This window comes from Lagenorhynchus albirostris, chromosome 6 (assembly GCF_949774975.1).
Source record: "Lagenorhynchus albirostris chromosome 6, mLagAlb1.1, whole genome shotgun sequence".
Lineage (NCBI taxonomy): Eukaryota > Metazoa > Chordata > Mammalia > Artiodactyla > Delphinidae > Lagenorhynchus > Lagenorhynchus albirostris.
In genome coordinates, this window is record NC_083100.1 from 63,155,433 (window position 1) to 63,177,906 (window position 22,474).

At 42.4% G+C, this 22,474-nt stretch overlaps 1 protein-coding gene across 8 annotated transcripts in view; it reads right to left on the reverse strand.

The window, feature by feature from the left end:
• NOSTRIN (nitric oxide synthase trafficking) overlaps positions 1-17,007 on the reverse strand; it is a 70,321-nt gene extending 53,314 nt beyond the window's left edge. For 2 of the 8 annotated variants that reach the window (XM_060152701.1, XM_060152702.1), the window contains exons 1-3: positions 16,850-16,921; positions 9,484-9,645; positions 7,825-7,910 (exon numbers count right to left, since the gene is read on the reverse strand). In XM_060152701.1, the coding sequence (XP_060008684.1) occupies positions 7,825-7,910; positions 9,484-9,597 (200 nt within the window). In that variant the 5' untranslated portion in view covers positions 9,598-9,645; positions 16,850-16,921. Of the gene's footprint in view, positions 1-7,824; positions 7,911-9,483; positions 9,646-14,674; positions 14,762-16,849 lie in introns of those variants that run through there. The other 6 variants (XR_009541159.1, XR_009541158.1, XM_060152700.1 and 3 more) reach the window with 6 other exon arrangements.
• Between the last annotated feature and the right edge of the window lie 5,467 nt (positions 17,008-22,474).

Consider the following 22,474-nt stretch of genomic DNA (forward strand, 5'->3'; position numbering starts at 1 on the left):
ATGGAGAACAGTATGGAGGTTCCTTAAAAAACTACAAATAGAACTACCATATGACCCAGCAATCCCACTAGTGGGCATATACCCTGAGAAAACCATAATTCAAAAAGAGTCATGTACCAAAATATTCATTGCAGCTCTATTTACAATAGCCCGGAGATGGAAACAACCTAAGTGCCCATCATCGGATGAATGGATAAAGAAGATGTGGCACATATATACAATGGAATATTGTATTCCATTGTACATTCCATGCCACAATGGAATACAATGGAATACTCAGCCATAAAACGAAACGAAATTGAGCTATTTGTAATGAGGTGGATAGACCTAGAGTCTGTCATACAGAGTGAAGTAAGTCAGAAAGAGAAAGACAAATACCGTATGCTAACACATATATATGGAATTTAAGAAAAAAAAATGTCATGAAGAACCTAGGGGTAAGACAGGAATAAAGACACAGACCTACTAGAGAACGGACTTGAGGATATGGGGAGGGGGAAGGGTGAGCTGGGACAAAGCGAGAGAGAGGCATTGACATATATACACTACCAAACGTAAGGTAGATAGCTATTGGGAAGCAGCCGCATAGCACAGGGAGATCAGCTCGGTGCTTTGTGACCACCTAGAGGGGTGGGATAGGGAGGGTGGGAGGGAGGGAGACACAAGAGGGAAGAGATATGGGAACATACGTATATGTATATCTGATTCACTTTGTTATAAAGCAGAAACTAACACACTATTGTAAAGCAATTATACTCCAATAAAGATGTAAAAAAAGAAGAAAAAAAAAAGAGAGAGGCAATTACCACACAGCATTTCTTGCTTCAGAGCAGTAAGAGGATGTGTAGTTTTACAGGTTGGTATACAGCTTAAAAATTCTTGTAGTCCTGCCCATGAAGCTCGTGTCCAAACTGTGCTCTCTCGCCCAACAAATGTGCTCCCATCACCTTTGTGACATGTTGCTGACGCTTGGCCTTGTGTGTTCTGTCTACACACAAACTAGTGATATCTAGCATTTATTGTATACAATGTGCCAGGCACCATTCTGAGTGTTTTAAGTGCATTTCGTCATTTAACCTGCAATACCTCCTAACAGGAAGGCACACTTACTCTACCCATTTCATGGAGGGGAACACCAAGGAACAGAGTTTAGTCAGCAACTTGCCCGAGGTCATTCATGGAGAAGTGACCTCTGGGATTCAAACCCTTGTCTGGCTCAAGAACCTGCCTGCCCAGCACTCCACTCTCCTGCCTCTGAAACTGTGGGGAAGCAGCTGGAGAAGGAGAATTGCGGGGGAGTCAAAGGCAAGTGCTTTTTAAAATTGACACCGCCTCTCCCTTTGCCTTTAATTGCGGTGTTCTGAATCACCACAACTCTGGCGGCTTAGCAGCTAGAAACGGGATCCACAGCAGCCTCTGTGTAGACAGAACGAGCTTCCCCGGGCCTCTTCCAAGAGCATCTTTGCAGTTCCTGGACGTGTTGAGGGTCTAGAAAAGTGGGGAAGAGGGGGCTCTGATATCAAACGTCACCAAGGTAACCCTCTGAGACCAGACACGGCCTCTCTGAGCAGCATGATTGTACCCTTCAACTCCGCCTTCAATACTATATCGGTGACCCTAATATACAAATATTATATATTTCATATTTAAAACCAGCTTTAGAATCAACCAAGCAAAACAGGCTGCAATCATTTTCTCTTGCATTTTCAACCCTAATAACCATTTCAGAATCCTCAGCAGATTACCCCACACATCAGAAAGAAATGAAATGATAAAGTCGGGAGGATGAGTTTGGATACGTGAGGAGTGGAACCCGTCACTAGGCTTCTTTTCTGGTGAGTTTGCCTACAACTGAAAAACTCTCTGGCCTCTGACCCTGAATGGCCTTTATCTTAGCACAGGTTAATGGGTAAATTCCTCCCCAGAGGAAATCGCTCTAAGAAGCCATGTTCCAACTGGCAAGCGTGTGGAGAGAGCTGTCACTTTTGTAAGTTGGAACAAACACTGCCATGTGGCTCATCCGTGCTTAGGGTCTAATGAAGCAGAATAGATAGCCTTTCAGAATTCCTGCTAAACAGAAGTGAAAGGACAGAGTTCAAAAGGGACACCTTTTTCCAAGGCAGAGGTGGCAATTTGCACCTCCAAGCACACTGGTTTCTTCTAAGGGAGCTGTTTTATCATGGTTTCTGGCCTAAAAAGCACCACATGCAAAAGAAGTGAAGAAAGGCAGAGCTAATCTCAAACTGAGACATGGAAATTTTTCCCCTCATTAAAGTAATCAGAAAAGAGTTTATAAGAACATTGAACTTAATGTTCTAGCCCTACAGCTACTACATGTAATAGGAGTTGAGATTCTCCAAGCAATTGTCTTGGCACATGTGAAATTGATGATATATATTTCTTTGGATGGGTAACTCAATCTCAGAATATTCCGGTGAGTCTTAAAGATCCTTAACCAGGAAAATGGCATGCACTGACTTTTAATCCATTTATATTCTAATTTCCTCCCAGCATGTGGAGGCAGGTCAATAAATTTTCATTAGTAATAATGAAGACTGACCAATAAGTCAAAGACTAACATTTGTCTTAGATTTGAAAATAAATTATATTTATATTTTTGAAAGAAAGGAGAGATAGAAAATATCAGATTCAATATTTTAGACAGACCACAAATTAAGCTGTAAGACTATAAGTGACCAGGTAATAAATTTTAGAGTACTGTGCTCTAAGAAAATTAAAATGATAAAAAGTGATAGAAAATGAACACTGTAGCTGGCCCCTGTGTCTATGAGGAATTAATTAAAATTGAACTAAGGCTCTCTTAAGCTTGAAAACAGCAGGTGACTGAGCCCTCCCTTTACTACAAATTAAGAAGAAATTTTAGTAATCTGAAAATCTTTGCAGTTTCACACCCCTGTCTCTGCCCTTCTACTTTCTATCAGCAACAGCTTCTTGGGGCCTGGTATGCTGACATTTTCCACCCAAGCTTTATCAGTTTGCCTTTTGAAAGAGTCACAAACTCATACAAATAGGCTTGTGTTTAAAAGTTAGTTATTAACTATCTGAAAGACATTTTTACACAGCAGCTCTGTTTCTTGAGTGGTTAGGTTCTCTGGCTAGCCCACAACGCCCACTTCGTCATTACTCATTGCCTTAATTCTGGCTCCTGACGGCAGTGTAAAAAAGGAGAAATGGGAAGATGAGACCTGGAGGTCGCCCTGTCTTGGGCCAGTCTGGGAGTTCCACTGAGTCACTGCTCACTTCCGGCCCAGGGAAGGCACAGCTAAGGTAGGTGTAGCATTTCAGATCCTCTGTGTCTGTTAATTCCTGAACTGAGTGAGTTTATGTGGGGTGGGAAGGAGTGTTGTCATGGGGGAAGTCAGGTAAAATGGACAAGAAGAGCGGGTTTTTAAACTTTTTAGCTGGAAAACAAAATTTTATACAGCATCCCACCATATCATATAGATATTATGTTCTGAATAAGTGGGACAAGGGCTCTGAGCCCTGCCCATTTAATTTCCTCCTACCCCCTGAAGTGGCCCTTGAGAGCTCCCCACAGACCCCTGTGCTACCAGGTTTGAAAGCCACTGAGCTTGATGACCGCTGGTATCCCTTCCCATAGAAAACCCTCTGTGAAGGGAGATGGGCCAGGACCCCGAGTGTGCTGGGACTCCCACAGCAGTGCCCCAAAGTGCCTGCCCACTCGGAAGATGCCCTTACAACAAGCCTGGGTAGAGCTGGGTAGAAGTCAAAATGTATCACCTTCTCCATACCCCTATCTGTAAATCAGGGGTGGATGAGAGTATTCGCACACTGCATTGGGTTCTGAGAATTTAAGTGAAAGAGACCAAGGATCAGACACATCTAACGCAGTGCTTGATCTCTAGATGGTGCTGGATACATGGTCTCTTCTGTGATTTTATTATTCTTTTCTAGCTTTTGTTCAAAATAACATTCTATACACAATGTAAGTAAATTTCTTTGACACACTCATTTATTGCTCCTTGTCAAGAGCCTAACTTAAACTTCTTAAAAGTTATGAGTGCCTGAGGCACAGAGTCGCTCATACACGAATGCATTCATTCCCTCAGTGAACATCTATTGAATGCCTGCTCTGTGCTAGTCACGTGGGATACAAAGACCCTCAAGGAGTGGAGGAGACAGACAAGTCAACAGAAAGTAACAGTGTAGGCAGTAGAGCGATAGCAGAGGTAAGCACTGGTTCTGTACATCTCTGAGGAGCATTCTTTTGACACTGGGGACTGGAATCTTGACTTGAAGGCCCACCAGGGTGGGATGACTGAATCTTGAAGAATGCATTGAGTGGAGGCTGGAAATGCAGGTGAAGAAGTGTCTACCGGGCAGTGGATACAGCAGGTACAAAGGCAGGGACCCATGGAGGCAGGTGGGAGGGATGGCAGGGAGCCATGGGGGGGGGGTGATTGCAAGTGGTTCTGTAAGCAGTGACTGTAGGTAAGATGGAGACATGTGGGGTCATGCAGAGATGGAGAGAGACAAGCTGGATAGGAAGGCAGGGCCCAGATCTCAAAGTTCCTTTTATGAAATATTACAAAGGCTGAATTTTATACTAAAGGTCATTGGAGTCTTTGAAGGGTCTTAAACAGGGTCCTGGCCACAGAGTAGAAGATGTATTAGATGCTCCCTAGTTGAGGCAACTTGCTTGGACTAGAAAAAGGAGATCCTCTGAAGGGACACAGCTCTGAGCCCATGTACCAGACTCGAGGGTTGAGAGTGGATTAGATGTCTGCCTTCACTCTGCCCATCAGCCAGGTGATTTTGTGCAGTGTACAAACTGCACAGCTGCAAGGTAGTACCCCAGGCAGGAGGACGGGTTAAGAGTTCTGTCAGAACAATGGCAGAGGCCATGAAATGAAAAGAGAGCTATAGGAATAAGAGGTGTTTGGAAGAGAGAAATATACAGACTTGGTCATGAGTTGAGACAGAAGGGGTCATGGATGGCTCTGAGGTACTGGGCTTGATTGGGTGGGCAGAGGTACCAGTAATCATGGTTAAAAATCCAGAAGGAGGGCTTCCCTGGTGGCGCAGTGGTTGAGAGTCCGCCTGCCAATGCAGGGGACACGGGTTCGTGCCCCGGTCCGGGAAGATCCCACATGCTGCGGAGCGGCTGGGCCCATGAGCCATGGCCGCTGAGCCTGCGCTCCGCAGCGGGAGAGGCCACAACAGTGAGAGGCCTGCATAACGCAAAAAAAAAAAAAAAAAAAAAAAAATCCAGAAGGAGTACCAGCTTTTGGGAAAAGCCGATCAACTCTGTTTTGGATAGGCTGCCTTTGTGGTTTCATGGAACGTCCAGCTGGAAGTGTCCAATAGACTGTTGGATATATGGTTTGAAGTATGGATAAGACATACTGCCTAGTAATGTATATATGGGAGTCATCAATATGCAAAAAAAGAGCTTAAGTTATGGGAATTAAGATCACTCAGGCTATGGGTAGACTAGAAAAGGTAAGAATTTAACAAAGATTTCATTTTAATCATTTATCTTTCATTGACAGCATCTGCAATGAATTGTAGATGGAATAATGACCAACTACATTTCCTTCTTTGTTTTTTTCTTTTCTTTTCTTCTATTTTTTAATTAAAAAAAAATTTATGTCCAGAGTTGTGGTACTTGCCATTTGAAAACCTGACCTTAAGTTTCCTTAGAGAGAAAAAATTGACTTTCCCCATCAAAGTCTGTTTAAACCTTAGCTGTGAGGGTGCAGGGAACCAAACACTTAAATCGTTTCTGGAAATGTGCCTTTGTCTTTTTGAATCTGATCTGTGATTGTGTTGAAATGAACCTGATGACTTTGACATTAGGCATCTTAGGAGCTGCTGTATGTTTCTGGCTAAATCTGAGTTACTACTATAAAAAAAGAAACTGGAGAAACTAATTGGATAAAAGAAGCTAAGCAATACCATGAATTGCAGAATTTCCAGGCAAAATGGTGTTTCAATACCAACACTTTTCTATCACCACCAATTAGAACAAATGCAAGAAGGCAGCTGAGATTGGAAATAAACCATTATCTGGCCTCCCTTGTAGCCACAAGCTAATACAGAAGTGTTAGAAGAACCACATTCCAATGGATTCTTAAGCAAGGTGTCTGGAATTGTTAATATACAACAATAGTAAAGACTCTGTTCTAATAATGTAGATGTAATAATAAGAAAATAAACCCTTAACTATCTTTCATTTATTTATTCATTCAATCTACAAGGATTTACTGAATGCATTTTTTTTTTCGGTACGCGGGCCACAATTGGCCACAGCAGTGGAAGGCCCGTGTACCACGAATAAAAAAGCACATTTGGGGACTTCCCTGGTGGTCTAGCAGTTAAGACTCCACGCTCCCAATGCAGGGGGCCCAGATTCGATCCCTGGTCAGGGAACTAGATCTCACATGCCACAACTAAAGATCCTGCACGACACAACGAAGATCCCACACCGGGCAATGAAGATCCCGCATGCCTGAAACTAAGCCCCGGCGCAGATAAATAAATAAATAAATAAATAAATATTAAAACAAAAGGTAATCCAAATTCTTTACAAGCATTCGTTAAATAAATATAATTTTTTTTTAAAAAAAGCACATTTGAACTCTCCTGTATCTTTCCTTGGCCTCATTCATCAGTCCTGATAAAGCTAATGTTCTCCCTTGCTCTTGACCTACTAATACAGGATACAATCAACTCAGGCATCTTTGTTCTTACGGTACACACGCAATATTTTAAATTTGAAATGGGTTCCCTTGAAAGAATAAACAATCTTTTTTGAAGGTCTCTTTGGAGTTGTTTATTACAGAGCTGTCTGGACATAGGGAAATGGCCTAAGCACCCTTGATGGCCCCATTCAGTCCTCGTGGACTCTAATTTTAAGCAGGAATTTTTGTAATTTTCTTACCTGAGTTCAGTGTGTTCATTTCACCACAGTGAACAGCTTTACACGTGATCGTATCTAGTATTAGGAGAAGATGATAGTGTTGGGGATATATGTATATCTATAGCTGATTCGCTTTGTTATAAGGCAGAAACTAACACACCATTGTAAAGCAATTATACTCCAATAATGATGTTAAAAAAAAAGCAAATAACAAAAAAAGAGAGAGAAGATGATACTGAAAAAGGTGACTTTTCATTCATCCACGCATTCATTCAACAGACACTGAAGAAGTCAAAAGGCCAGACTCTAAGAGCTCAGCGTACAAAGATGAGTAAGACACAGCCACTACCCTCGCTAGGGAGACAGAAATGTAAACGAATAATTGCCATCTGTGTGAGGAGCGCACTAATGGAAGAGTACACATCGGTACAATGGTGGGCCCCAGGAGAGGGCAGTGATCAGAAGGGACCTGGCTGAGCCTTCCCAAGCAGAAGTACGTCCTGTTGTTTCCTGATTCTTTTTTTTTTTTTTTTTTTGCGGTACGCGGGCCTCTCACACTTGTGGCCTCTCCCGCTGCAGAGCACAGGCTCCGGACATGCAGGCTCAGCGGCCATGGCTCACGGGCCCAGCCGCTCCGCAGCATGTGGGATCTTCCCGGACCGGGGCACGAACCCGTGTCCCCTGCATCGGCAGGCGGACTCCCAACCACTGCGCCACCAGGGAAGCCCTGTTTCCTGATTCTTATGGTGCCCCAATGATAAATGTGCAATAACAGAGAATCACTCTTCAAAGCAATTTCTCAAGTACCAAAATATAATGCTGTGTTCTGGAAAGTAGGACAGCTGTAATCACTCCTTCACTTATATCGCTTGCTGCAACTAAAGAGGGAGAACTGCTTCGTGCAAACATGCATTTTGTACCTTTGCTGAAGAATGGATGTGATCTGCTTGCAGAAATCTTCTCCATTTTGAGAAAACTCCTTTAGGTTCTTGTATACTTTATTATACTGAAAAAGATGCACAGAAGGTTTATGAGCACTTCCAAAGACGGAACTCCTATAAATTCAGAACGGTGCTGTAATGATGACTGTCGTTGTAAATGATCACACAGCTACAGAATGCACACCTTTTGGGTGAGTTCTTAAAATAAAGATGAAGTCTCTTCTGCGTGGATGTGAAAGATCCTGGAGAACTTTTTAAAAATAAAGCTGGTCTACCTGTCTCTTCCTAGGCCAAATGCAAACAGTTCAACAGTGGGGTGCATTTGGATTCCTGTCACCCCTATTATTCCCAGGAAGGCTAAAAGTACATTCTGAAATACACTGCATATTCCCCACAAATTTCAAAATACTATCCCTGGACCTCATGACAAACCCTGAACCATTAAAGTGAGTACTTCTTGGCTGAGATAGAAAATGTAAGTGAATAATTTGGTAATAAAATTTCTCCTAGGCCCCTCTATGTCTCATTTAACTCTAGCAATAAGAATGTTATAATAATGAGTTGAACATTTTGGTTGAATCAAACTTTATAAATGTATCTATATATGAGTTTAGCCTGTAGACACAAAAATCAGTCAAAAGATTTTGTCATGTGACTTCGAACTCCACAATGTTATTCTGAAAATTGTATTGGTAAGGCTAGACATTGATGACAATAGATTTTAAGTGCCCAGGTGGAGAGGGCAAGTGAAAATTGATTCTGCTGCTCCCCTGACACAGAGTGGATGAGTGAGGTGATCAAGTCTCAAACACACTGTCTCAACGTTTCCATCTGGGAGATGCAATAGCCCATCACATTTTTCAAAATAAGATTGTACACAAGAGGACGAACTTCTGTGTAGACTGAGTGCCGTGTGGTGGCTCTTTGTTCAAACAGTGAGCCAGCCTCTTCCAGCCCTCAAATGTCTCGGGCATGGTGCTGGTCACTTGTTGAGAAAGGGAAAGGGAGGGAAACTCACACTTCCTGAGCACCTACTATAGGGCAGGCATGTTCCCATTATATGAATCCTCAGAGCTGAGGCAACCTTTCAGCTATAGCACCTGGAGTAAGCAGCTAGCAGAGTAGCAAAGAGGACATAGGGCACAGAGGTAGAAAGACCTAAAGAAATGACCTAAGCCAGGTCCCTACCTTCAGGGGTGGAACCAACCAATACCTAGGACGTAGAAACATAATCCTACCAAATCTTTTCCTCTTTATGCAGTAGTTTAACTTTCCCCTGAATTTAACACAGAAAGCCATGACAGGATTTGGTAGACACACAATAGGAGCAAACAGCTTCACTGAAACTGGCTGGGACACAAAAACAACTGTGAGAGGGCAAAGCTCTTTAGAAGGACATTGTTAACTCCTAAAGCAAGGTTTGCAAAAATTCGGTGCCTATAGGCACCTGGATGAGGGAGGCGCAGGGCGGGGACAGTGAACTGGAGAGACGGCTGCCACAATAACTCTGGATCATGGACCAGCTTTTTTGGTGCAAAAAAGCTGAAATGAGGATTGGTATCTGAAACATAACTTTTAAAATTTTGCAGCAAACAATTCACAAAATTTTCAACTCTTTGCCAAGCAAGCAAAACATACCTGTAGTGCAATCCAAGTGCAGCCTCCGTCATGAAGAAATGATTCTCCTCTAAGCCATGAGAGTAAAATCACTATTGGGCAACCAAGCTTTCTCATTTCTATTTCCACAAACATAAGTTGTCATCTATGAATGATGTGATACTTTCAGGCCTCCTTCCTCCCCTTACAAGTACAATGGAAGAGTTTGGTAAGCATTTTTAAATTGTTTAGCTTTTTTGTTTATTCCTTTGTTACCTAAACACTTTCACTAAATTGTCCCTTAAGGCTTTCATTTTCTTCCCATAACACCAAATAACATCCAATAAAACATACGTAGGTATCATGAGAAGAAAATAGAGACATGTTGGGCAGGCACATGCCCTTGGAATAAAGTCATTTCTCAGCCCCTCTCACCCGTAGCTGTAGTAGCCATGTGACTAAATGCTTCCCAAAGAGGTATGGGTGAAAGTTTTGTGTTGGGTTTTAGTGAAAATTCCTTCCTCCTTTCTCCTGAAACCTGGACTTAAAATGACAGCTGATGCCGTAAGGTGATCTTGAGGATGGATGTCACATGCTAAGATCTTAGATCAGAAAGCGAGAAAGAGCCTGGGTCCCTGATGCCCTGGGGGCCACCACAGAAGCCCCCAACTCTCTACTTTTGGACTTATTTTATGTATGAGAGAAACATAACAGTAGGCTTTTTTAAAAGCCACTTTTATTTTGGGTTTTCTAAATATGCAGGTAAACATAGTTCTAACTCATACACAGTGTTTTAACTTTTTATTTTAAATTATGGAACATTTTTATGTTTTATAAATAAGAATGATACAAACAATAATTATGAAACACATTATATTCTCACTACCAAAGTTACAGAGATATTGACACTTTGCTTCTGCTCTTTTTAAATAACAATTTTTCCTTTTAATAATTTCTTTGACTATTTTTGCACATTTGTTCTTCTGTATCAACATTTATCTAATTACAATTTAAAAAATCCCTGTTGAGATCCTAAGTGGAATCGCATTACATCTATATATCTCAATTTGAGGAAATTAACTTTTTTATGGTATTTAGACTTCCCACTCACGGGCATAGTAAGTCTTTTCATTTGTTCAAATCTTATTTCATGTTCAATAAAATTTTATGGTTTTCTTTATAGGTCCTGTAGCATTCTTATTTACTTAGAAATATCTCACAGTATTACACACTATTAAGCTATCTTTTAAAATAGTGTCTTACCTGTTTCTCTCTCCAGCTTACACCAAAACAGAAACAAAGACCAAACAAAAACATCAGGGGGCCACGTGCAGGAGAGAAAGATTTGGATACATGCTTGCAAAGTGAATTTTTCTGTTCTCAAACACTTAAGGCTGGGGCTGGGAGAAGACAAAGCAGAGAGTTGGATGGAAGGATGCCTTCCGAGCAGCAGAGAGAAGAAACTCCCATCAGGAAAACTAGGAGGGGAGGGAAGGGACTCTGAGATGAGCTGTCTTAGGACGCGGACCCCCATCAGCCCACCATCACCAGAAGAGGCGATTTGCATCCAATAGTCCTGGGGAAAGAATAGGGTGCCTCAGATACCATGTATGAGGATGAGGAAGGTAGGGGAAAACTTGCTCCTAAACAAAGTGGAAATGAGCAGAACTAGTTGAGAATTTTTCCCTGTCCTGGGGCTGCAGGGGCTACTGCATTTCCCGAACTTATCAAGCCATCAAAACTCTCCAAGACACATTCTTAAAATACTATCTCCACAGGACTAGTTCTAGGAAGCCAGAAAGCCTGGAAAGTTTATAAACCAATGATTCAAAACTCGGTTGCTTTTAGAGGAGAGTGGGTGAGCTGTGGCAGTATGGAGACCACCTGTCTTTCCCTAAGGTATTCAGATTCAACTTTTTTAAGCAAGAATCTTTTTTAAGCAAGAAGCACATCTTATGGCATCAGTTGCCCCTGGGGCTCCCAGTTTTGGATTTTGGAAGGATTTTCCTGTCATTTAATAGACTAGTACTTTCTAACTTCCTAATTTTTTCACATCATGATATACATGGAAAATGATATTTGTACTGAAACAATGTGGTAAATGGACAAATTTGTTCAAGGTAGAGGCAACTGGCCCATGAGCTCAGCCCCCCAGCTACACCCCCCCCTGTAACTCATCCCCCAGATCCCTGGGCCCTTGTGTGCCCAGGTACACACAAGTCAGGAAGTTCTTCGATACATTATGTTGTTGTTAACTCAATGATCAGATAAGAGTGGGACGTTCTGCTTATTACAGCAATGGGGAGAATCTTTATCGTTGACTCTACATATAATGTACTGGACACTCCATGACAAACCCTGATCCAGACTGAGGTAAAGGTGATATCAATAAATAAAAGAGTGACTAAGAATGGTTCCATTATTTCAGCATAACCCCTTTTTTGATGCAATGATTCTGTACCTTTCATCTTGTGCCATCTATTCAGACTTGAAGACAAAAGCTGTCTTGCAAAAGCAGACTTGCATAAACATCAAAGCAGACCCCAGAGACCATCTCATCCAGTGTGTGTGTGTGTGTGTGTGTGTGTGTGTGTGTGTGTGTAATCAGAAAATCTTAGAACTTATCTGCTTTGAGGGGATGAAGTCTCTTGACCTTGGCTTTGGCTCTCCTTCTCCTCTCCCATCTTTCTTCCCCACCCCACTCTCACCCAGCACAGGGGCTCTGAAGGGATTCCATGCAGCACAGTTTGGAAACCACTAAAGTTCAATCCTCTTATAGTTAAGGCCGTAACAGCAAAAGATAACCTCATTAGTTAGAGACAGAACTGTGATTAGAAATGTTAAGTGAGCAAATCAACTAGAGAATCTATTAGAAATAAATATATTTATAAATAGCTAATCAGTATAATTACACTAAGTGTACTCAGAGTGGTATTACCTTTCAGTATTATGAGCAGGGCAGATCGCTCGCCAATGTCATCAACCAGCACAGAAGGCTTTGCTCTACTCAGAGTCGTGGAAGATGAATTTTTCCTGTTTTTTTCCCCACTTATTGAGCTTTTGAATACCCCACCCCCTACCAAATATTCATTCCAGGAAAGAACCTACTGTTGATCTTACATCTCCATTTGAATTTATACTGACATGCTGCTTTTCCATAACGTCATTAAGTACTAGGAAAAAAACGACATGTTTTTTTTGTTCCCTGATAAAGGGATTGCAGGCTGGTGGAGAAATATGTGGGATCTTTCTGAGAATCTAAAAATCCCTTCAGGTAGATAACTAATGTACACAGAGATGTCCCATTCTGCCATTAAGAAAATGCTTCTGCCCAGCACTTATAAGCAAATTCTGTCAGATAAATATTATCGTTACGAAAAAACTTAGTAACCTAGGCAATTGGCACATGAAATGATTAGACAGAGGTCTTGTGAACAACAAAAAATTCACTTTATCAACCTTGGCCTAGCTGCTCTTTCTGACTTTCCATGATCTGAATGATTAAGAAGGTTAAATTCAATTACTCTAGAAAAATCCATTTTCATTCTAGGTGCAAGTATGAAAAGTTTGCTTTTTTTTTTTTGGTGGGCAGGGAGTAATGATGACCCTCATAGTGTTAAACAAACCATGCTATTCTACTTAATGTTAATCAAATAAGCTTTTGTTGGATGCCTTTCACATGCCAGGCACTGTGCTACTTATTTCATGTGGTGTACTATTTCTAAGTACTGCTTTTGTAAACTAAGAAATTGTATTTATTAGGCACCTAGGTAATATTTAGAATCTCCATGGCAGGCTGTCATAGATTGTGAGATACATTAAAGAACATAGTCTACTTCATCCTCTCCCCCTCTTACTTTACAGATGAGGAAACAGAGGCCCACAAAATGTGAAATGGCACATCACACATCTCACAGATGCACACTGGGGATGCTGTGGGCCGACATCCAAGCCAGACCCAAGCTGCCTCCTTATCTCTGCAGTGTCCCAGAACCCCTCAGGAGCCATGGACCATTGCCCCAGCATCTTTTATATTAGTGCCAGTTAATATCTTCTGACCCAGGCTGAGCCACTGAAATGGGATGCTCGGGTTGGCGTCTGAACCAGGCTGAAGGAGCAGCCCCACAGTACTGTTTCGACAGCTGATGACGTTAAGAGAAGAGGCTGACTATGTGGACCCAGGGAAGCCTGCTTTGACAGCTCCCTACCTGGATACTGAAGGAGTGAGTAAAAGGAAAACCTTGCTTATAGTTAATTATTTGCCCTTGATTTCTATGGCGTTGTTTCTTAGGAAGGTGCTATTTTTTTTTTTAATGATTAGATTATTTCATTTGGAGATGATCTGATCCTGTTTCCTTGCATATGGATTTGTAAATGATTTCCTTTGGCATATTTTGAGGATTAGAAGCTAAGCTCACAGGCATTGAGGCATCAAGGCCCAGAGCCAATTCTTCTCTTTTTCAAAAAGAGAACTTAAAAAAATCTCCTTCAAATAAGTTCTGACTTTCTCGAGATTAGTTAAAAGTCCTACACAGCATTCAAGCAATCTTGTGTGCTACCCTGGTGACTGATAATTTGTGCATCGACACTAACCCAGCTCTTTGAGGTAGAATGGCCCAGCTATCAGCTTATCTTACTCATTGGAGCATGACATAAAAGAAGAGGTTTTTAAATTTTTTCTGGAGTCTGGTGAGACCTATTTTACTCAGAAAAATATTTTCAAATGCATAAAACAAAATAACAGGATTATAAAGGAAACTGATTACATTCATATGTGTTTTATAAAATACAATTTTAAATCATATTTTATATGCTTTTTAATTAACATACTAAATAATGAGTCTTAAGATTTACCCAAATTTCTAAGTCACACTGAGTGTGAGTAAATAGTATTTCTAGATATCTGTAAACAAATGTAATGTTATATAAAAATATACAAAGTCACAAATGCTGCAGTTGTACTAGGGCTTGCTGCTTATATCCAAAATTGGAGGAAATTCTAAATTGCAGTTAGAAACTAACACAAATAAATAGGTCATGCTTTTCCCATTGAAGGTCACACAAACCACTGTTTCCATATGTGGATCCGCTGGGGTAGACCAAGTTAAGAACTGTAGCTAAGCTAAGGCTTGATGAATTAGTTGTGTTCCGTGTAACCCTAGGGACTCATGAAATGGAATATTTTGCAGAAAGTTAAAGCTTTGCGTTCTTTTTGGTTTCTTCATGAAACTACCTGTTTCATGAAGCATTCTTTTGCAGTCCACTCCCTTGTTTTATTCTGTTGCCAAATTGCAGCCTCATCTTCACACAGCCTTGTTGCCCAAACGCAAACTAGGACTGCACCAGGAAATCAACTTGAACACTTGCTGAAGATGAAACAATTGCAAATAAATAAAGATTCTGTGACTTCAGAGGATTCAGAAACCCTGGCTGAAGGAATATCCTCCCGCTCTCGACTACGTTTGGTGGCAGTGGGCCCAGAAAGATGACTTTCAAGTTTGGGGACAAGGACAGGAGTCCTTGGGGCAATAGTTAAGCACAGGGAAAAGGGCTCCACATGTCAGGGAGGGAGCATTAAGCTGACGTAGAAATATGGTGATGGGTTGTCTTGGGAGCTGCTCAAAGGAAGTATTTCTCTTAGGTCCAGGTCTGAAGTCAGCCTTAGAAAGGGATATTAGGCTTTTGGTTTTTAGTTTCTGTTTTTGTTTTAACTTATCCTGGCTTCAGTTTTCCTCTCCACTATCTCACTCTTCCCTTGGTCTTGATTTCTTCTTTGGTGACCGTTGGTGCCAAGGTTTTGCTTCCACTTATCCCATCCCCGTCCCACTCACCCACCCTATACAAAAACATTACCGCTAACCTATCAGGAGAAAGGAGAGGAGTCAACATTTTGGTAAGGGAGCAAATGCAAGGAGTGAAAAATAAACAAATACATAAATGAGAAAAGACTTTTTGAAAAGTTATCTGTTAGCTTACCAATAGAGATAAGATTGGGGTGGAGGAAATCAAATGGAGGAGGTTTCGCCCTTAAAATCTGTCTACAACCATATTGTTGGAATTTCTTTTTACCTTAGACACATGTGACTAGTGTGTGTTTTTTTTTTTTTACGATTTTTAAAAAGATTTATTTATTTAGGTTGCACCAGGTCTTAGTTGCGGCAGGCAGACTTTTTTTTTTTTTTTTACAAGGCAAGACATAAATAAACTGACACCAAGCATTGTAAGTGGATGACCACAACAAAAGCAACGATGATTGCAATTACCAAACACGAAACACACTCAGACTATGTCATAATATTGACATTCAGTCCAGGAATCCCCCACTGTAACAGCTCCTTTACTTTGCAGTGAAAATTGATTTGTATATTTTTTGCCTCTGAGACTACTGTGTTTTTAAAAAGTAAAAGTAGGCAGAGGCTGCTACTACGCTGTCATTATTAATATCACTAGCCATCGTGACTTTATCTCATTTAGCTCGTCTGATTCCTGAACTCATTCTGTGGGATGGTGGATACAGTTTCATCTTTGCTAAGCCTGTGTTTCCACATCCACTGAATAAACACAAACGAAACCAATAATTCTCTGTTGATCTTTTTCTTTATGGTTTTATGGCAGCCCCTGTTTATCTGCTTCTCCACGTTTTTTTGTTTGTTTGTTTGTTTTTAATAAAATACTTGAAGGATGAATGCAACCCCTTGCTTCTGATGTCACCAGTTTTAGTTTTTTGGCACCATTTCTTGGGATAACACACTGACAATCTTTGATTACTTTATTTCCTCCCCCCTCCATTTTAATTGCTCCTCATTTCCTAAATTACATCTCTGCTCTTGTGGCTAACGACCTCACAACTTGACCACCCTTCTATTTTTGGTACGCTCCCAGGATTGAAACAAGCACGCTGGTAAACGTGTCCGAGGACCACCGCAGGGCGGACAGAGCGCGGAGCCTGTACTTCCTCCCTCGGCCCTTGCAGTTCTGGGCTCTAAATGATATGGGAAAATACACAAAACCCTTGCATCCTGACTTCATTCCCAGAGCCCCAAACTAGCTGCAGATATTCTGCGCATTTGTGTGTCTACAGTATGCACGATATTGGCACCACTGGCATACATTTGAAGAATGTTTCCCAAACAGCCACCATCTGCATGCAAATATAATGCTACATACACTCAAAGTTTTTTCAAGAATGTGAGAATAAAAGATGACAATTACCTGCCCTGTCATTTGCTAGAAAGAGCTCTGTTTTAAATTGAACCAAAGAAAAACCACAGACTTTTGTACCAGTGCCAATATCTAAACATGTTTGGCTTCTGAATGTCCCAAATTTCTTAAGTTCAAATCCATTAATACATAAATCTACTCCTCAGCCGCCCTCTCACACGCAGGCAAACCACACTGAGCTACTCACCGAACAATCTGTCAGTGGGTCCCTCATGGTGAGATGTTTGCTTCAGTCCTTTTAGCTATGCTCCGGCATACAGGATGCTGCACCAAAGGTTGGGTGTGTCCTGGACTTCCGGGATTCAAAGGACCTAGAGTACGTCAGTCCTTGTCAAACACCCCAAGGAGGAAGTCCCAGTCCTGGACTTTAATCCCGTTTGTTTTCTGAAAAAGCAAAGAATGGCTCCGGGTCAAGAGAGCTGGAGTGAGATGGTGAGAATGACTCCTGTAAATACTTAGGGGGTCAGAATACTGTGTCCTGAACTGCCTGGCCTTGAAAGAAATCCCAGAGGTTATAAAGCGTTCCTGGTAACTCAGTCACTCAGGGCTGAGAGTAGAGGGATTCTCTCAGCTTGCCATATGCATCTTATTTTTATTTTCTGTATTTTCAGTTGTTGTGACACACTGCGGTCTTTTGGGTTGGGGAGGAGGGACTGCTCCTTCCAGGGTTAGCTAATTCCTAGAGATAGTAGACAACTAGCTTATAAGCATGGCTTTGATATGCGATCCAACCCTCCAGAGCTCAGACCCCCAATCACTTCCCTTATCTACCTCTCACACACCAAGCCAATAGTCCCCCTGCCCCAAATCACCCCAGGGCCAGGGTACCAAACAACTAAGACCACCCCTATATAACCACGACTATAGTGGAAAATGTCCAGAAAAGGCTATCAGGGAGCAGGCATACATTAACTCCCTCGAGGGGCCTAACACAACAGAACCCTCACTCCTGTCCCAAGAGGACCAAGAAGCTAAGCTATCAAGTCAAGGAGGATTTTTCTATGTCAACCTCATGTTTAAAAATCACTCAAAAGGATAAACAGAACCGGAAATCAGCCATCAGCAACTTATTTTTTATTGCTTTCTCTGCACCTGTGGCCCAGGGGTCAATCCTGAGATTTCCAGCCAATGGCCGGTTGCCTTGTGAGAGCTGGTCTGTGGGCAGCTTTGCTCTGCCGGCAGACAGTTCCCCAGCCCAGAAGGAGCTTCATCCACACAGCCCAGGGGAACACTCCAGAGCTGCCCAGGTGACTCAGACTCCACCCATTTGCCCTTGATGTGCAGGTTCCATTCACAGTCCCTGGAAATAACACAGGAAGAGGGAGAGACAATGAGGGAGGAGGACTTGCCCTGTAATCTGAGGGAGGGGTCCTTAGTCGGGGATCACCATTCACACACTTAGCAAGGTTCTCCCCTGAGCTTCTGCAAAGGAACGTTATCACTGTAGGTTACCACGTGGAGCCGTAGCTATGGACAGATTGTAAAGTGAGGTTAGTAATATGTCACTCCAGATATGTCCCACTGGAGGGCTTCCTTGCCTTCAGAGATGGTAGATAGACTTGGCTGGTGCCTTGGATCCAGGGCCTGGGGCAGCTCCGTGTCTTCCCCCAATTCCTGCTGCGCTTGGTCTCAGATCAGGCCCAACTCAGTTCAGAATGGGGAGACTGGCCTCCCTTGCCAACCCCACAAGAAATGCCATGACACCAAGCTTACTGTGGTCTCTGTGGCCCTCTGGGAGGCTGGTAGGACATGCTCACGCCCATACTCCTCATGTGTGTCTCTCCCAGCAGGCTAACTAGCTTTCCCTTTGTCCTCCTGGAGAAATTAAAGCATCTCCATCTTACTACAGTATTCCTCCCACAGACCGTTGTACAGGCAGCAGGGTGTCCTGGCTGAATTCATACTGAGAATCAGAGTTTGGCTATTTGTTGAGCTTCTCAGTAGGGTGTTGGAATCTGCAACAAAACCTTGATTTTGGAGGTTAGAAAGAGGGCTGTATCAGTCACCTCTTGTCACAGTAATGCTGTGTAATAAACAGAAAACCCAGTGGCTTCACATGACTCTATTTAGTTCGCAAGTGTGTGGTTTAGTTGGGTGATTCGTTGGGTCTCCCTGGCCCTACTCTTGCGAAAGCAGGTCATCTACAAACGTCTCTTGATCTTGGCAGGGCAGCTCTTCTGGGGTCTGCTGGTCAGGTGGCTGGCTGCGAGCTGAGGCGAGCCTTCCTCAGCCTGAAATCTAAGCCAGGCTGTTCTAGGGCGTGTTGAGGAACCAAGAGAGTGAATGGAAGTGCTCAGGCCTCTCGAGGTGCAGGCGTGGAACCGACACACCATCACCTCGGCCTCATTCAGCTGACCAAAGCCAGTCGCAGGCCAGCCCAAATTCAAGGGGCTGTGGGAGATTCCAGTCCTTAACGGGAGGAGCTGAGTGTCTCATTGCAAAGGGCACACACACAGAAAGGGGCAGAGAATTGGGATTTCTTTTACGTTCAACCCACTGCAGTCGTCAGTTAATATTTGTTCTTCAGTGACTCGAGAGATAAAGCAGATAGGACACCGGAGGGGGATGGCTGAAGTATGTCAGCCTTTCCCTTTCTTCAATTCAGCCTCAGGCGACTTGTCTGGAACTTCAGCAGATTGAGGTCAGGGAGAGAAATGAGGGGAGTTAAGTTCACGACAGACTCTAGACACAGATTTGGAGATAGGGTCATTTTCCGCTCTGACCCCGCATCCCACCTTACACATACTCTGCCATGCACACCTCCCCCGCTGTGGAGGGTAGGGGTGGGGACGAAGTAGCAGAGCAGGTTCTCCAAGGTGACTGCAGCACCTGAGGCTGTGGCTGGTGAGGCACCTTGGCAAGGAGGTTTGTCCTTGAGCATATGAGAATCCCCAATCTCTGACTCCCAGAAATGGCCCAGGGAGACTGGGAGGAGGAAAGTGAGTTCCTGTGTGCGCAAAAGGGGGTAGAGCTTATAGTTCTGGAATTGATATTAACATCACCTCGTTTGTATCTACAGGTTGATGAGAACTATATATAGTGAAGCATCTCTAAGAACGTATACTATACTTCTTTCAAAAGGCTGGTGCCCAAGGCATCCTTTTGAGTTCTCTCACTTCAGGTTTGTCTCTGGCCATATGTTCCCGGCTTGCACTCATTCTCTGGCTTCTTTCCAGTCCAGGCCTCCAGCTTGACCTACCGTCCGATCATTTGGATCCTCGTCTTTCTGCTTTCTTTCCCTGTGTGTGCTCAGCATTTGCCTGCTGGCATGGCCTCTCTGCAGAAAGAAAACCTGCAGCGGACTGATCTGCAACACACTTTCCGGCATCCCACTCACCCACCCCTTCGTGTGATTCCGCCAAAGAGGACGTTCCGCCAAAGAGGACACATCTGCTGAGTGTCTGTAAGCGGATGTTGGCGCCAGTAAGTTAGTAAGAAGGACCCCAAATGTAACAGAGGTTAAGGGCAGTTCAAAACTTGCCTTGAAGTTTCTTTAGTAGCCAAAGCATGCAAAGAATTGGAAATGGCGCAAACATCCATCAGTAGGGACCTGCTTAAATAACTTATGGTAATATGGGCTCAAGTTTAGAGGACTTACCATGTGCCAATATGTAATATTTGTAAAGATATTCTAAGTGCTTTGCAAATATTAACTTTTAAAATCATCATAGCAATCATTTGAGATAGATCCGTATAGATCCTTATAATACACATAGGAAAACTGAGGCACAAGATGGTTAGGTGACTTACCTAAGGTCACATAGTTAGGAGTGAGAGAACTGGGATTCATCTAATTCCAGTGCTTCCGTGTTTCATAACTATGCTGCACTGCCACTCAACCTGGATGTTGGGAAAAAACAGATCCAAACAATGAGGATAGAATATAAAATATTTAGTTGTATATACTTAGAAACAGGCTGCAAAAGAATGAGTATGAGTGTAGTTTGGTACCTATATAAGAAAAAATATCCAGGCAGATATACACCAGGCAGACAATAGTATATCTCTGAAGGATGGGACTGTGGAGGACTCCTCCTTTCTAGGTCATACATTTCTATATAATTTTAACGTTTGAAACAAACATGTATTGCTTTAGAAAACAAACAAGACAAATAACACTTTTTTAAAAGGATGACAATTATGCTAACTTTAATCTTTTAAAAAGTTAGAACTAATAAGTGAAATGATGACAGCAGGCCTTGTTAGTTCATATCTTCAGGACTTTGCGTAATGCTGGTTCCTTCTACCTAGAATTCCTTCTACCTTTACGTGGCCTTCGTGGGCTTTCGTTTATCTCCAAAGTCCAGCTTGTGTCATTTTCCCCAGACACAGTACACTCTTGCCTTTGTACTATTGTTATCCATGGCTTGCCCTTCTTTTGATTCATTTACTCCATTGTGTCGCGATTATTCTTTTCATAGTCTGCCTCCCACTCTACTCAGTGAACTCTTTATATAAAGTATGTGGAGCAAAGTAAATGTCCAATAAATAATTGTTTTCAGTTAATTGAATTCAACTCTGAGAAAGTGGCCCCGGTAGCTAGTTCCTATCCATCCACAAGATGGAGAATGTTGCTTATGGGTAGGCCTATATCCTCAGCTCTTGGGAAGCAGAGTTCAAAACACTGAGAGCAAAGATAAGTATGACCGGGCAGGAACTCTAAAATGGGAAATGGGCCCAATGCCCTTGGGAGACTCCACTGCTCTGATTAAAAATGGCCTTGACAAGCAGGAAACTGAGAAGGAATCAGAAGAATCCCAAGGGGCCACTTAGAGAACTTTCTTGGAGAATAGTTGGTTAAAAATATATACATAGGAGATAAGAAAAGTCTTGGGACCAAGGATAAAATCAAAGGGTGGCCTAATGCTAAGAATAAATTTAAGAAAGCTGGAGTCTAAAATAAGCCAAGTTCTGCAAAGTGTGCCAAGAACATCTGAGATAATTTTTACCATATCTACAGCAAGAAGAATATAAAGGGACAGCATCTGGGCTTGGGGCTGCTGGCCTCTGTTTCTGATGAAAGAGTAAGCAGGAGCGCTTGGTCAGGTTGCTGGGCTCCAGGGGTTAGAGGGTCAGGCAGAGAGGCTGGCCACCAGCGTGCCACATCCTCACTGTGCCTTCACGCATCCTGCTTCCTGAATCCTGGACGAAGCCCCCGCTCCCTGGACTGTTTGAGCTGACAGAGGACCAGTACCATCTCTGCAGCCATTCTAAGCACGTGAGAGCCACGGACAGTGTTTACAAGACATGACATCACTTCCACCAATCACCCTCAGAGGGAACTATAGAAGCAATCTCATTCTGACTAAACAACGTTTTATTTTTAGTCTCTGGTTGCTGCAGTGATTAGTTTCCTTAATTTCCATATCTCTCCAAACCTGGAAGAAACATTTCTAAAGCCTTGCCTTAATGCATACATTAAAAAAAAAAAAAAAACGTACCTATGCCCAAAGCCTGAGGATGAGAAAAAAAAAAAATCTGTCTAATTTAGAAGCACTAATGAGTGTTTTAAACTATAGCAGGAGTGGAGGAAGGATAGGGGGGCGGGCACCCGGATATCGTTATTGTTAATAGCCAGCCTAATTTGTAGCATCTGAAGTAACTGTTTACGCTCAGTTTGTACTAATTGTCTTGTGGTTTTTAAAATTGCACAAAATAGGTTTTTTTTTTACCACTTTCTACTTCATAAAAATTACCTAATTTTTAAATTAAAGTCCAAATGGTCACAATTAACTTACTTTATAAATACAAACCTGTATTCAGTGTGCTAGGGCTGAATTTTCATTGTTGTGCGTGTCCAAGTTTCATATAC